Source organism: Emys orbicularis, chromosome 3, assembly GCF_028017835.1.
Source record: "Emys orbicularis isolate rEmyOrb1 chromosome 3, rEmyOrb1.hap1, whole genome shotgun sequence".
Lineage (NCBI taxonomy): Eukaryota > Metazoa > Chordata > Testudines > Emydidae > Emys > Emys orbicularis.
This window is the reverse complement of record NC_088685.1, coordinates 121,506,744-121,521,778: the sequence shown is the minus strand read 5'-3', so window position 1 is coordinate 121,521,778 and position 15,035 is coordinate 121,506,744. Positions and strand designations below refer to the sequence as shown.

General features: G+C 42.0%; 1 protein-coding gene across 3 annotated transcripts in view; it reads right to left on the bottom strand.

Moving 5' to 3' along the window:
* The window catches only part of ARID1B (AT-rich interaction domain 1B), a 412,174-nt gene that overhangs the window by 125,425 nt on the left and 271,714 nt on the right, over positions 1-15,035 (bottom strand). For all 3 annotated transcript variants that reach the window (XM_065400299.1, XM_065400297.1, XM_065400298.1), the window contains one exon: positions 2,976-3,219. In XM_065400299.1, the coding sequence (XP_065256371.1) occupies positions 2,976-3,219 (244 nt within the window). The remainder of the gene's footprint in view (positions 1-2,975; positions 3,220-15,035) is intronic.

Below are 15,035 nucleotides of genomic sequence, written 5' to 3'. Positions count from 1 at the left end.
AACTTGCTGCCCAGCCCCAGCTACTGGCTGCTGCTGCCGGCCCTGAGTGTGCTGTGCCCCCCGGGCTGCCTGAGCCGGATGCCATGGGCCAGGCGCCACCGGCGAGTAGAGCCCTGCATGGTTGTATCTGCATCTGATCCACTATCTGCAAAAATGGTCTGCGGATATCCGCAGATTTGCAGGGCTCTAATGATAGCCTCATCAGGCAAGAAGAAGAGAAGTGGAGTGGTGGTAGAATTTCATCCTCCTGTTCTTCCTTCTCATCTGCTAGAGGGAGATGCTCAGCCTCTGGTGGTCAACAGACCGATGGAGAAGGCGAAGGTGTAGGCCTCCGGCTTTGCTCCATGGGAGGTTTCCCAAACTGTGCTCTGTACATGGCCCCAAGATCCCAGTAGGGCCAATGTTGAAGGAGTGGCACATTGCATCCATGGCGGTCCGTACCAGGGCCCAAGTCCGGTTGTGGATTGTGAGTAGTGAGGACGAGTAGAGGAAGTCTTTTGAGCCTATCTCGAGTAAGAGTGTGGGATGGAGTACTCCTCCTCCTCCTCCATGTCACTGGGGAAGGGTGTTGCCGTCCTTGGAGGGGAAAGGGAAGAATGGTGTGAGTCTGGAGAGATGGATGGAAGTAGAGGGAGGTCATGTCTGAGTAGTGGTGACTCAGGCACATCAGTGACAAGTCAGTCCTTGGGGTATCTGTACTCTTGGGGTGGAGGGAGGGGCGTCATCGGCGCCAGCGCGTGTATTGGTGCTGAGGGAGAGATGCATTCTCCTGAGCAGTCAGCAGATGGAGTGGAAGACTTGCTTGGTGCCGAGGACTTGCTCAGTGCTGAAATGAACGTTGGCGCTGATAGTGCTGTCAGTGCCATAATACCCGAAGTTGGCCTGGTTGGGACGGTTGGCACTATTCTTCAAGGTCTTGTGTCTCAGTCTGTAGGTCTGCCCAGTTAGGGTCTTTAGACCTTTGCTTAGCTGTGGTACCAGAGGTATTCAGAAAGGCCCTGGAGCTAAGTCCCCTCTCCAAGGATGTCGAGGCAACCAACCTCACTGGGGATGACGTTCTGGCGGGCGATGTCTCAGAAGGTGATGAGGGAGCCAGTTTCTTCTCAACAGAATGGGAAACAGAAGGCATAAAAGTGGTTTCTTTCATAGGGAGAGAACAAAAAGGGAGAAAATAACTACTAAACTACACTAAAAGGTAACAGGTAAGGCACTATCTAACAGGGCAAAAGGAGAAGTGGGCTCTGCTGTGGATTCCCTCCCAGACCAAAGGCGGTTAAGAAGGAACTGGGGGGCGGTTGGACCGCACAGTACTATATATATGTCCCGCTCCTGGCGTGAGATGGGGGAGATGCACATGTGTGGTCCGAAAGGCACTACTGATGAAGATCTCAGAACCTAGGCACAGGGGGTGCTGCCATATCTGCAAGGGAGCATCCACAGAAACATCACTCAAGGAAGAACCCAATTAATATTATTAGTGGTGGGGGCCTACTGCTCGGCTTTTCTCAGCCTCCAGAAAGCTGCAAAAGGAGTAAGTGATTGTCTCCATTACTTTATACTTGGCTTCTGGCAGGGTAGGGTCTCTACTGCTCTCCTTTCCCATGAATCGCTACAGAGCTTGCCTCTGGTGCTTCCCCAAGCAGCAGAAGAATGAAAGGTCAATATTCCAGTCAATTTCACTGCTACTCAAGGCTTCTGAATTGCAGTCTTGTTAATTTCATTCTGTAGCTGTTGCTTGGAAAGGTGTAAACAGCAGCAAAGGCACTGCAGCAGTCTGTAGATTCAGGAAGACAGCAGCTGCTCTAGTTCATGTCTGAAAGTCATCATCTACCAAAAGAGTTAGAAAAACTTGGTTTTGGAGGCTGCTTAGGCCAGGAGGCAACCTGGAGCAGCCTATCTTGTTTTTGTGTCATTCCTAAAAATGCTACTTTGGAAAGATGGGACTTCCAGGAATGGCAAATCATTCCATAGAACAGGATGGCTGACGTTCAAAACCATGTCGACTTCCTGGTCAAAAATTAATTAGGTAGACAAACACTGATTTATTTAGCTGGACGTGATTGTTTGGAGGTACACCAAATATAAATGAACTGACTTCCCATATTTTAATGCTGGGTTCTTTCAACCAAATTTGGGACTTCCAGCAATGACATTTGATTTGAGCCCTCATTGCAAAGCACATGATTCAGTGTATGATCTCAGCCTACCTCTACTGTACTAGACAGGTGGGGACCAGTTTAGAATGTGTCTAGAAATAATGCATAGAAGTTTTCTTCTGGGCAGTTTAAGGTATCTTTATACATGTCTTAGTCTACTTGAACCACCTTGTACCACACGCCAAATGGCACTGGGAAGTGAGTGGTAAACATTTCTCTATCAGTTTAATTATTACTGGTGGGATGGAATCCTAGTGATTTCTTATCCCTTCCAGCTGTAGGGTGGAAAATACTATCTTTACTAGTTTGCACTGATGTCACACACTATGCATTCATAATACAGCCTATGGATTATTTTCCCTTCCTGGACTTATGGTACTCTGTAACTCCAGGGATCAAAGACAACAAAAACCCATATGTAGAATGAAAAAGGGACCCAGAATAATTCAAAGAAGTGTGAGACTTTTGATAGATGGATCCAAGATTTGGCCCAAGGGAAAAGGTCTGAACTGTACTGCTCTAAAGTTGAGAGTGTTTGGACCAAAGGTTTTGACCGGCCCATTATAATGACACATACCAAGCACAATTTTGGATCTAGACCAGAAGATTCAAAGAATCTAGAGTTCAGGGGTGTTTGATCTGAAGTTTTGGTTTGAACCCACCTCAGATAAGTGTGTATTTTGACAACAAAAGGCCACATAAATGCAAGATTTCCATAAAATGAATGAATTTCAAATACCCAAGCCACAGAAGTAATTATTTTTAAAATTACATAAAACATCGTATTTCTACTCATTTTATTTTTTAAAACAAATTTACCTGGAATACTTGCAGGAGAAATTGGACCAGATCTTGATTGGTTGCTTCCAACAGGAGAGCCTACAGGGGAAGGTGATGGACCCCCTGGGATGCCAGAGAGATGTGGGGAGGCATGAGGGGAGAAAGGTGACTGTGCAGGGTTACTCTGCTCTCCCTGGCTGCTTGTAGAACCTGATGCACTAACTGCTGAACTCAGTGTTGCTTCAGTTCCAGTGGGCAGGTCATCAATGGAGCCGGATAAATCCTGAGAGAGGAGGAAGAAGAAGAAAAAAAAAATAGAGTACGAGTAAGAACTAACACCCAAGGAACAGCACCTGAAAACTAGAAGGGTGGTGAGGAACTCTCTGTGCTTGGGTGGAAACCGTTAATATTTTTAAGAAGTTATTTCATGTAGAAGATGATGACTGGCCCTGGCCCCTTGTCTCATTAAAGACCCAACTGCGATGTTTTCAATAGTAAGGAAGTTTGCTCTGGTCTGTTGGTTAAATTCCGATTTGTATAACTACATTCTACCAGTCTAAAACCCCCTTCTAGTTTTAGCTGGATACGCCGTTCTTCACTTGTTTTTCTTAACTCCTACATGATCTAAGTTCCCTGTAACCTGCATGGCTGTGCAGCAGCCTATTTAGTGCCATGCAGGCGCTCAGGGAACCTGCCTGGGGACCTGCTGCGCCCCCGGCCCCAACTGTGCTGCGGCCCAGACCTGCCGTGGCTGGGGCGCCTGGACCTGCCACGGCTGGGGCAGGGCAGCTTGGCTCCAGGCTTGGCTGATGCGCCCCTCATCCAGCCCCAGCCTGGACCTGCTGGGCTGGGGCGCCTATCCTACAGCCCCAGCCCCAGAGCTGCCATGGCGGGGAGAGGCATCTCTCCCCACCAGCCCAGGTGCTGCTGCAGGGAGAGAAAGCTGCGGGGAGTCTCTCTCCCCGCCACAGCCCTGGAGCACCCTCCTGCACCCCAAACCCCTCATCCCCAGCCCTACTCCAGAGCCCGCACACCCAGCCGGAGCCCTCACCCCTTGTACCCAACTCTCTGCCCCAGCCTGAGCCTCTCATCCCCGCACCCCCAGCCGGAGCCCTCACCCCCTGCACCCAACCCTCTGTCCCAGCCCTGAGACCTTCATCCCTGGCCCCACCCCAAAGCTCGCACCCCTAGCCCTCACACCCCAACCCTCTGCCCCAGCCCTGAGCTCCCTCCCACACTCCGAATCCCTCGGCCCCACCCCATGAATTTTGTTATGTGCACCAATATGAAGGTGATGTGTCACACATCACCTCCAAATTGGTGCACATAACAAAATTCATTCCACACATGGGTGGGAAAAATTAGAGGGAATACTTTATATGATGTTGCTATACACTGTTAAACAGCTGCTGTGTTTCACTTCAGATATGGCTGCACTGCCACTGGTGCCTAAAGTGTTCCCTATATCGTCAAACCTCGCTTATCTGAATGCTAGTTAACTAAAAATTTCAATCACCTGAAGGCTGGGGGTACAAGCCCAAAAGGTTTAGATTCCTAGATTCCAAGGCCAGAAGGGACCACTGTGATCATCTAGTCTGATCTCCTGTATAACACAGACCATAGAACTTCCCCAAATTTCTAGAGTGTATCACACAGAGAAATATCCAATCTTGATTTCAAAATGTCCAGCGATGCAGACTCCACCACAACCCTTGGTAATTTGTTCCAATGGTTAATTACCCTCACTGTTAGGAATTTATGCTTTATTTTATTTTACATCTGAATTTATCTAGCTTTAGCTTCCAGCCATTGGATCATGTTATAAAGTTCTCTACTTCACTGAAGAGCCCATTATTAAATATTTGTTCCCCAGGTAGGTACTTGTAGACTGTGATAAAGTCACCTTTAATATTCTCTTTATTAAGTTAAATAGATTGAACTCCATGAGTCTATCACTATAAGGCATGTTTTCCAGTCCTTTAATCATTCCTGTGGCTCTCCTCTGAACCCTCTTCAGTTTATCAACATTATTCTTGAATTGTGGACACAGAACTGGACACAGTATTCTAGCAGAGGTCACACCAATACCAAAATAACCTCTCTACTCTTAGTCCAGATTTCCCTGTTTATGCATCCAAAGATCACGTTAGCCCTTTTGGCCACAGCTGGGAGCCCAGGTGCAGCTGACCAATCACCACAACCCCCAAATCTTTTTCAGAGTCACTGCTTCCCAGGATATAAAAGTTCCCCATCCTGTAAGTATGGCCTACAGTCTTTGTTTCTAGACCTACACACTTACATTTGACCATATTAAAACACATATTGCTTGCTTGTGCCCAGCTTACCAAGCGATCCAGATAGCTCTGTATCAGTGACCTGTCCTCTTCATTATTTACCACTTCCACAATTTTTGTGTCATCTGCAAACTTTATCAGGGATGATTTTGTGCTTTCTTTCAGATCATGGATAAAAATGTTAAATAGCTTATGACCAAGAGCCAATCCCTGTAGGACCCCACTAGAAATACATACGCTTGATGATGATTCCCTGTTTACAGTTACATTTTGAGACCTATCTGTTATCCAGCTTTTAATCCATTTAATGTGTTTCATGTTAATTTTATATCATTATAATTTTTTAATCAAATGTTGTGCAGCATCATGTCAACTGCCTTACAGAAGTCTAAGTATATTAAATCAACACTACTGCCTTTATCAACCAAACTTGTAATCTCATACAAAAAATCAAGTTAGTTTGACAGAATCCATATTCCATAAACCCATACTGACCGGCATTAATTAGATTACCCTCCTTTAATTCTTTATTGAGTCCCATATCAGCAACTCCATTATCTTGCCTGGGATCAATGTCAGATTGACAGACTTATAATAACCTGGTTATCCTGTTTACACTTTTTAAATATTGGCACAACATTAGCTTTCTTCCAGTCTTCTGAAACTTCCACAGTGTTCCAAGATATAGCAAGCTCCTCACCCTGCTCTTTTACAACTCTTGGATGCATCTATCTGGACCTGCTGATTTAAAAATGTCTAACTGTAGTAGCTGCTGTTTAACATTCTCCTGAGATATTAGTGGAATGCAAAGAGTTATCATATGATATGACTACGTAATATTCCCCTCCCCAATACAGAACAGAAATATTTATGGACCACTTCTGCCTTTTCTGCATTATTATTGATAATTCTATCACTTCCATTTAGTAATTTATCAATATCACTGTTATGATTCTTTTTTTTCTAATCTTCTTAAAAAACTCCTTCTTACTGTCCTTAGCTCTGCTGGCCCTAGATTTATCCTTGTGTCCTTTTGCTTCCCTTATAAATTGTCTACAGTTTCTAGCTTCTGATTTATATTTATTACTATTAACTTCCCCTTTCTTCTATATATATATTACTTTTTATAGCTGTCTTTACTTCCCCCTTTTAACCAGGTCAGTTTTTTAACCAATACAACCTTCTTCCTCAATTGTGTTTTTTTGGGCATCTAGTAAAGTGTTTGTAAACAATTCCCAATTATCTTTAACATTTTTCTGATTAAATTCTTCCTCCAACCTAATATAGCTCATAAATGTATTCAGCTCTGTGAAATTGGTCCTTTTACAGCACCAGGTATATATATTACTGGCCTGGACTTTACTCTGTTTACACATTATAAATTGATCAAGTCATGATCACTTGTACTTAAGATACCAATTTAACTTTTGACTGAAGCTCAAGCCCTATGGAGTTAGTTTAGGGGGGAGGGATAGCTCAGTGGTTTGAGCATTGGCCTGCTAAACCCTTTAGGGGGGAGGGATAGCTCAGTGGTTTGAGCATTGGCCTGCTAAACCCAGGGTTGTGAGTTCAATCCTTGAGGGGGCCACTTAGGGATCTGGGGCAAAATCAGTACTTGGTCCTGCTAGTGAAGGCAGGGGGCTGGACTCGATGACCTTTCAAGGTCCCTTCCAGTTCTAGGAGATAGGATATCTCCATTAATTTAATTTTTTAATTTAATTTAAATTTTATTTAATTTAGTTGGTTCTTCAGGATTGGACTTTAGTAAATGTCAAACAACTAGAAATGTTGCAACAAGGTAGAGGTGTTTTTTCAATAGAAAATATTTTTTTCAATAGAAGTGGGAGCTCCCAAAAGTTCAGTAACCTTCTGTTGGAGGAAGCCCTTGTGTAAGCATTCATACTTAATGGACACTGAGAAAACCCAACTATTGCAAAATGTTGTGGATTTTTTACACAATGACAAATACTTTAAGGTTGTAAGGTATATGTTAGGAGGCAAGCTGATACTTCTATTAGCTAAGTAAGGTGCAAATAAAAGAGTTTGCTATTTCACACTTAAAATAGGTCATCTCCTACGTCATCTCATGACCTCAAAGTCTTCAACAGATTAAATAACTGGTATGACAGACCATTTACCCATTTGGTTCTAATCTTACTCACATGGTTCTAATCTTACTCACATAAGTAGTTCCACTGAAGCCAACATGATTAGTCACATGAGTAAGGTGTGGAAAATCTTGCTCCATCTGGGGGAGAGTTGATGAAGGGACAAATTATTCATGTACAAACATCAGCCAAATTTTTGATAAGCAAAGGAAGAAACTCTCAATAATATTTTTGTTGAATTTTCAATACTTTGGGCCAGATTGCAAAGGAGTATCCTTAAATGTAACAAATTTGCCATCGCCTACTGGCCCCCTTACAAAAGACTCACCCTCTAAAAATACTAGAATTTTTTGAAAACTATAATTCACTTCCAAGTTGCATGAGTTTAAGTGCAAAATAAGCGTCTTAAAACCTCAACCAGTACAGAAAACACCCAACATGCTGGACTCTACTCTTCCTTGCACATAATGAGGACTACTGTCTGTGCCTGACCCTCCATTTTTGCTCCAAATTTGCTCGCAACATGACACTTTATGAACCTTCTTTCCAATTCAAATAAGACCTCCATTTCTGTGGGCACAACTTTGCACCTGTGATATTAATGCTTTTTCCTCTGAGCACAAAACTGTAGGTGTAGTTCATTGTGCATGTAAAAATGGGAATCCATATTCATAATCTGACCCTGTATGTCAACACTGCACTGATTTTATAGTAAAGTTGCAACCCCCTGAAAATAGCGGTATAATAGTGTAATTGGCAATAAACTGTTTTTGTTTTGTCTGTTCTAAAAACTATTAATGTCTGTACAAAGTGTAAGCAAGTAATGAAGGTATTTCATACAGTATAGAATAATTATAGAGATTCTTAAACAGGAGTATATTTGACAAATAGGTAAGTAATTACTGCTTTTCCATGCATAATATAGCGCACCCTTAAACAGAAGCAAATGATTACTGTCGTAATGTGTAACAAATATAGCAGAAACTGCTGATAAAACAAATGCTGCTGAAAAACACATAATGAAAACTGAAAACAGAATCTAGCAGAATAGAAGCAGTTCACAATGAATACAGATCCTGTGTACCCAAGGGGTACAAGATATATACATACACAACTCTGTGTTTAGAGAGACCATTTCGCCCAGACAACAGCTCAGACTCGATAACATTTTTTGGATCGAAAATCACTTGTTTCATGTAGCCAAGCAGAATTTGGCTACATGAAAAAAAAAAATGGATTAAGCGGGTAATACTGTGCATGATAAAATGATTTGTAGTTCAGGGATCAAGGCAAAACTTGAGAGTTCACCATAATATCACCATTTACCTTTGGCTTGCTGAGTGTGTATGTGTAGGGGGAAGAAGGCGGAGGACACGAGTGAAGTTCATTTTTTCCATCAGGTTGCATTACGACTTCTCATTCTGTTAATCCCCCACGGGGGAGGAGTGAGTGACAAGTCCCAGGCATTTCCTCAAGTGCATGCCTTCAAGGGATTTCCTCACAAACCTGATGCAGCTCATTCATAAAAGCAAAGGGGGGGGGGGCGCTCATGTGATGCCACTTTGCTTAAAGAGCTAAACTATGTCCAGAGAGAGCGAGAGAGAGCATGCAAACAACAGACAGGCTTCAACTGCACTACACACTACTTCAGCCTGACCTGACTGACCCCACTCCCGTACATGATCCACACACACTGAACAAACAGCAGGATTTCCTTGCAGGACTGGATATTGTACATGCACACCTCGCAATTCATTTAGCCACACTGTCAGGGATGTTATCATAGCAACAATGTGTGTCTTGCCAAGCAAGAAAACAGATAAACATGTAAGCTTTCTCACAAGAGTGAATAGACTTATATTATCCACAGGGCTGTCCAGGTTACAGTGGGCAAAGAGGGAACACAAGTCAGCCATCCATACTTCGTTAACTTGCCATGGAGTTGTCTGTGATTTTTTTCTTTTTATTCGATAATTGCTTTTTAGAGAAATATATACATAAATATATGTACCTTGTGACCTCCTCCTGCCATCCCCCATTACATGCAATGCAAGAATAAGTGCAGCCTTGTTATAAAAAAAAAAAAAGGTACATGAGGAAATTACATACAGAAGAGAATGCATGCAGTATACAGACAGTAAGAGCAGAGATCTTATTGTTCTCATGTCAGCAGCATTTTAATGTTTGCTGTTCCTCCAAGTAACAGAACAGTAATAAAGTAATATGTAATTTCCATATTACAGGTATACACATTATGTGTGCACATACATTTTTATATGTAAATTATATAAATACAAACACACACACCTTATCCATATGCAAAGCTATTTAAAAACCTGCTAATAAGAGAAGTACCACAGTGGTTTAAGCATGCAGCCTAGTTAACAAAGAAGCTCTGTAACTAATACTTCTCTAGAGGACAATTTAGTCAGCAGGGCACCAACTCTATTCTTTTATAAGTACTATCAGATCTATGATGCTTGTAAAGAACAGAGAGACCTTACTGCATCTCATTCAAACCAAGGCACCTTCAAGCTACAGTGGTTCCATTTATCTTGTTGGAAAGCTGGCAGGTTAGGTAATTGCAGGGATTCTTTTAAGGGGCTGAGGTCCCCATGCCCCAAGGCATGCCTTAAATTCTGTCTCTTTTTCAGAGACTTCATCTGTAAGGCTCTGATTTCCTGGAATAAAGCACAGCAAACCTACTCTTGCCAAAAATCTTCTGCTACACAGGTTTGATTCTTGTAGCATAATCTTATTAGTGTTATCTACAGTTTACTTTAGTTTTAGAATGTGGTGCCAGGTCTAAAGAAAAATAAAGGATGAAATGCAATTTCCTATATCTTCTGCTACCAAATCATACCAAAATGCTACATTATCTATGTGTGTATCTATATTATTCAGGACATCCCAACCAGTTCTCAAAGCTAGTTTCTAGATAAAACTTGATTACAAACCTAGCTGTCCCTGTGCAGAATTTATACCTCTTAGGTAAGTGTGTTATCTATGACTATCTTCCCTTTTCCCGTCACCTTCCACCTATGTACCACCTTTATTCTTGTCCATGTGACAAGTACAAGAGCTAAAATGAATAGGATCACATTGTGTTTAGGATTATGATATGTTTTCCCGGTGGTACAATCTTATCAGACTTTGACAGGAGAGCCATTCTTGATTCCGATCCACAATTGTAACACAGCCAGCAGGGAAAGGTGTAGGAAGTAAACTACTCATATGGAGCCAGGAAACCTAAGGTTACTCATCAATGAAGCACAGGGGAAACACCACAATACATAAATACACATATATTATATAATAATCCTTCTCGCTCAAGGAATATTCCTAGAGCCAAAAAATATAAAAACCCAACAACAAAAATGAGACTGCAATAACTTGATAATAATCCTGGAAGCTAGCAACATTCTAAACACAATTAGTTTGACAGCATTAGGACATTCTCAGCTCAACACTAAAAACACATCACGTAAGGTATGACTCTGCTGCAATTAAACACCTACACAGTGGCGGATTAATAATTTTGCCGCCCCTAGGCCGGGAAATAATTGCCGCCCTGGCCCCGTCCCGACTCCGCCCTTTCCCCGCCCCCATTCCAACCCCCTCCCCAAAGTCCCTGCCCCAACTCCGCCCCCTCCCTTCCCCTATTGGATCCCTTCCCCAAATCCCCGCCCCTGGCCCCGCCTCTTCTCCCAGCGCGCGGCGTTCCCCCTCCTCCCCTGCCCCTCGAAACAGCTGTTTCGCGGCGCAAGCGCTGGGAGGGGAGAGAAACAGGACACGGCGGCGCGCTTGTAGAGGAGGCGGAGGTGAGCTGGAGCAGGGGGGTGGGGCGCGGAGGGGAGCTTCCGCCCCTGCAAATTTGCCGGCCTAGGCCTAGGCCTTGTCGGCCTAGGCAATAATACGGCGCTGCACCTACAGCTGCCCCATGTCAGCTGACTCTGGCTGCGAGGCTGTAAAACTGCAGTGTAGATTTTTGGGCTCAGGCTGGACTGAGACTGAAGCCACAGTTAATAAATTCAAGCCTTCTCGCAGTCTTTTAGTAGTATTAAAGATGGCATTGCTAAAAAAGATAGAATGCTACATAATATACCCCCCTCAACAATTTTAAAAGTAAAATCATTCATATATATATATATAACAAATACAAGTAGATACACACACTTCACTATTGTTTTGGAACTAGAGGGGATTACGAACAATATGCTCTGTAATTGAGATTAACTTTGAGCCAATGATTTGGCTGACAAACACACAAAGAAAAACGCCACAATAGCTCTGTTTAAATTTCAAGATATTTGTAAGACCTCTTTTCATCACAAAGCAGCCTATAATAGTGTGTTTCAAGAAGTCTTCCAAAGGCCCCGCTGGTCACATTGTCTAGACAGCAAGTGAGCTAACAGCCTCAGATTTCCTGTGCAACTGGAAAAATATACAGGCACAGGAATGATGGAGAACATGAGGAAAAACCTTTCATGTACTAATGCTGGCTCCCCGAGCAGGTATCTTCTTTCCAAACTATATATGTTGTAATCCTTATCCAGTCATGTCAAAAATACCCCAAGTGCATCCCTTAAAATCTTATCTTACAAGACACATGGAATACCTCCCACCTGTACCTCCCCACTCATCATAACTGGAAAAACAAAATCAGCCAACCTACTTCTTTAAAAGTGAGGCTGTACAAGTGGCTTTCAACATTATCAGTGTGGCTCCTTGCCCAAGTAACACACTCATGGCCAAAAGACAAGGAACCTTCTACAAATATTGTTAATTCAAGGTTAATTTGAGGCAAAGCAGCCAAGATCACTTCCATTACAAATAGTTTCTTTGGGAAAGCCCTAGGTCTCTGGTAGTAAGCCTGATTCACCAACTTTCTGTCTCAGAAAATTCTACCACGACAGGGAATCTGTTCTATATACTAAATTCATGTGCAGGACAAACCTGAGCTTTGCTAAATTAATGTTTGGTTAAAGACACTCTACACATACAGTTAGTCATGGTATTCCAGACATTTTCATTTCATTCCACTTATTACACATTCATTCTCATTTTAACTGTCAAAACTGTACCTGTACACACTAATCTATTCACGAAAACTTCTAAACCAAAGTAGCTCACTTTGTGCAAAATTTTAGCTTCTTGCACTAATTTTAGTGACAGTAAATAAAGTGGTGTGAAATGTGGGCCATTTGCTAGGGAAACCCTTTTCCTTCAGTCTATAAATCTCAGGGGTTTCCTAAACCAGTGGCTCTCAACCTTTCCAGAGTACAGTACTGTATCCCTTTCAGGAGTCTGATTTGTCTTGTGTTCCACAAGTTTCACCTCACTTAAAAACTACTTGCTTAAAAAATCAGACATAAAAATACAAAAGTGACACAGCACACTATTACTGAAAAATTGCTTACTTCTCATTTTTTACCATATAATTATACAATAAATCAATTGGAATATAAATATTGTACTTACATTTCAGCATATAGTATATACAGCAGTATAAACAAGTCATTGTCTATATGAAATTTTAGTTTGTACTGACTTCATTAGTGCTTTTTATGTAGCCTGTTGTAAAACTAGGCAAATATCATAGAATCATAGAACATCAGGGTTGGAAGGGACCTCAGGAGGTCATCTACTCCAACCCTCTGCTCAAAGCAGGACCAATTCCCAACTAAATCATCCCAGCCAGGGCTTTGTCAAGCCTGACCTTAAAAACCTCTAAGGCAGGAGATTCCACCACCTCCCTAGGTAACCCATTCCAGTGCTTCACCACCCTCCTAGTGAAAACGTTTTTCCTAATATCCAATTCCTAATTTCATCCATATCTAGATGAGTTGATGTACCCCCTGGAAGACCTCTGCATACCCCTAGGTGTACATGTGCCCCTGGTTGCGAACCACTGCCCTAAACTACCCCAAATAATGAACTGTGCTCTCAGACATCCTGCTTTGTTCTTGTAGGGTCAAATACTATTTTTGAAAAGTTATGATGAACAGATTCCAAAAAATGCAGAATCATTCCCCCCCCTAAAGTCCAGTATTAACTTCAGCAACCAGGAACATGTGTGAGCAAATTCTTTAAAAACAAAAATCAATGCTATGACTTGTTTTTGTTTAGAATTGATAATCCCCAGTCTTTGTGATGTCAGCAGTGGCTATAACCTATGCAAAGTCTAAGTACCTGCACAGGATTCAGCTTCCATTTGAACAGGATGGATTCTCTTTACTAAGGGTAAAATCATGGTACCATTGAAGTCCATGTGAGGTTTGCCAGTGACGTCAATGGAGCCAGGATTTTATCCAAGGTTCCCACCTGACGGGAACATTTCCAGGCAGTAAACATAAAGGGATTCTAAACGATCAAATGCAAAGTTCAGAACAAAACTAGTGTACATATTAGTTTCCAAATATGGGTCCTGAACCTGCAATCTGATCCACAAAGGTAGACCGCCTGTGTGGAGCCCGAATGACACCAAAAGTACTCTGCACAGCCCTATGGGAAGCCCACACAGATTGGGGCCACATTTTGGTTATTTAGGAAAATAAGACTTCACTAGCCCATCCTGCCTAGAGCAGTGGCCAATTCCTGATTCTGTGTTTTTAAGATGGCTTTTATTTTATAAATATTTTTAATAATCCTGGTTCAGTATATTTAGGTGACCAGGAAAAAAAGTCTGCAGTAGTAGTAAATTCACTGTAATTCCTATTTGTGGGTAAAGCTGAACCATAGCTGCTCAATCCTCTAGATTTTATGATTTAAAGTAGTCATTTATTTTCTAGGATTTAGTCCTAGCAAATTCCTCAGTGTCACAAGGACTATTTGAAATACATGTTGACACGCTGTTCTTTTACTACCTTTTTTTAAAATGGAGTAAGATGTTACTGCAAACTTAGAGATATGAAAAAAACTGACCAATTTCACAACAACCCAAATGGAATCTGATACACCAATATCTAGTCCACTAGCCACAAGCTGGGAAAAACAAGAGGCTGCGGGAATTAATGTAATGATTTTGTAATTTCAACAATTTTTGCTGGTCAAGAAGGTAGTCCTATAAGGTTGTGTTGGCAACAGATTGACAGGGAAGAGAGCTTTATGACAATCAAAATTACTAAAATTACATTATAGTTTCAAAAAGCCACAAGGAAATATGGTCAACTGTACACCTCAGAGATGGTATTCAGTACCACTCATAATGTGATCCATAATTCTCTGATAGTTAATGAGAAGGGGACTCCTGAAGTCTCCAGGACCATCAAGAAACCTTCCCAATGGTATGAAAAACGTTGATATTTTACAAACATTAGCTTTATGAAATGATAAATACTAATGATCCCCTGCTCTCAAAGCAAATTGATAAAGTCTAACAAGAACTGTAAACTGGTACAATTTAGGGCTTGTCTTCCAACTGCACTTTTTGATATTGAAAGTAAACAATAAATCTTTAGAGCAGAAAAACAATAATACAACATCTCTCAAGGTACTAATGCAATTATCTTATAGGCCTCCATCTTGCCTCCCTCTTGCAATAAACTTTTAGGTCAGATGCCCATAGAAGGACTCAAGCAGCTACTGGCCAGTCCAAGCTTCTGTTTTCTGCTTTCATTTCTACCTTGAGGGTACATGCAACTTGGCATCACAAAACCATGAAATAAGAAAATATGAATGGCCATATTGGGTCAGCC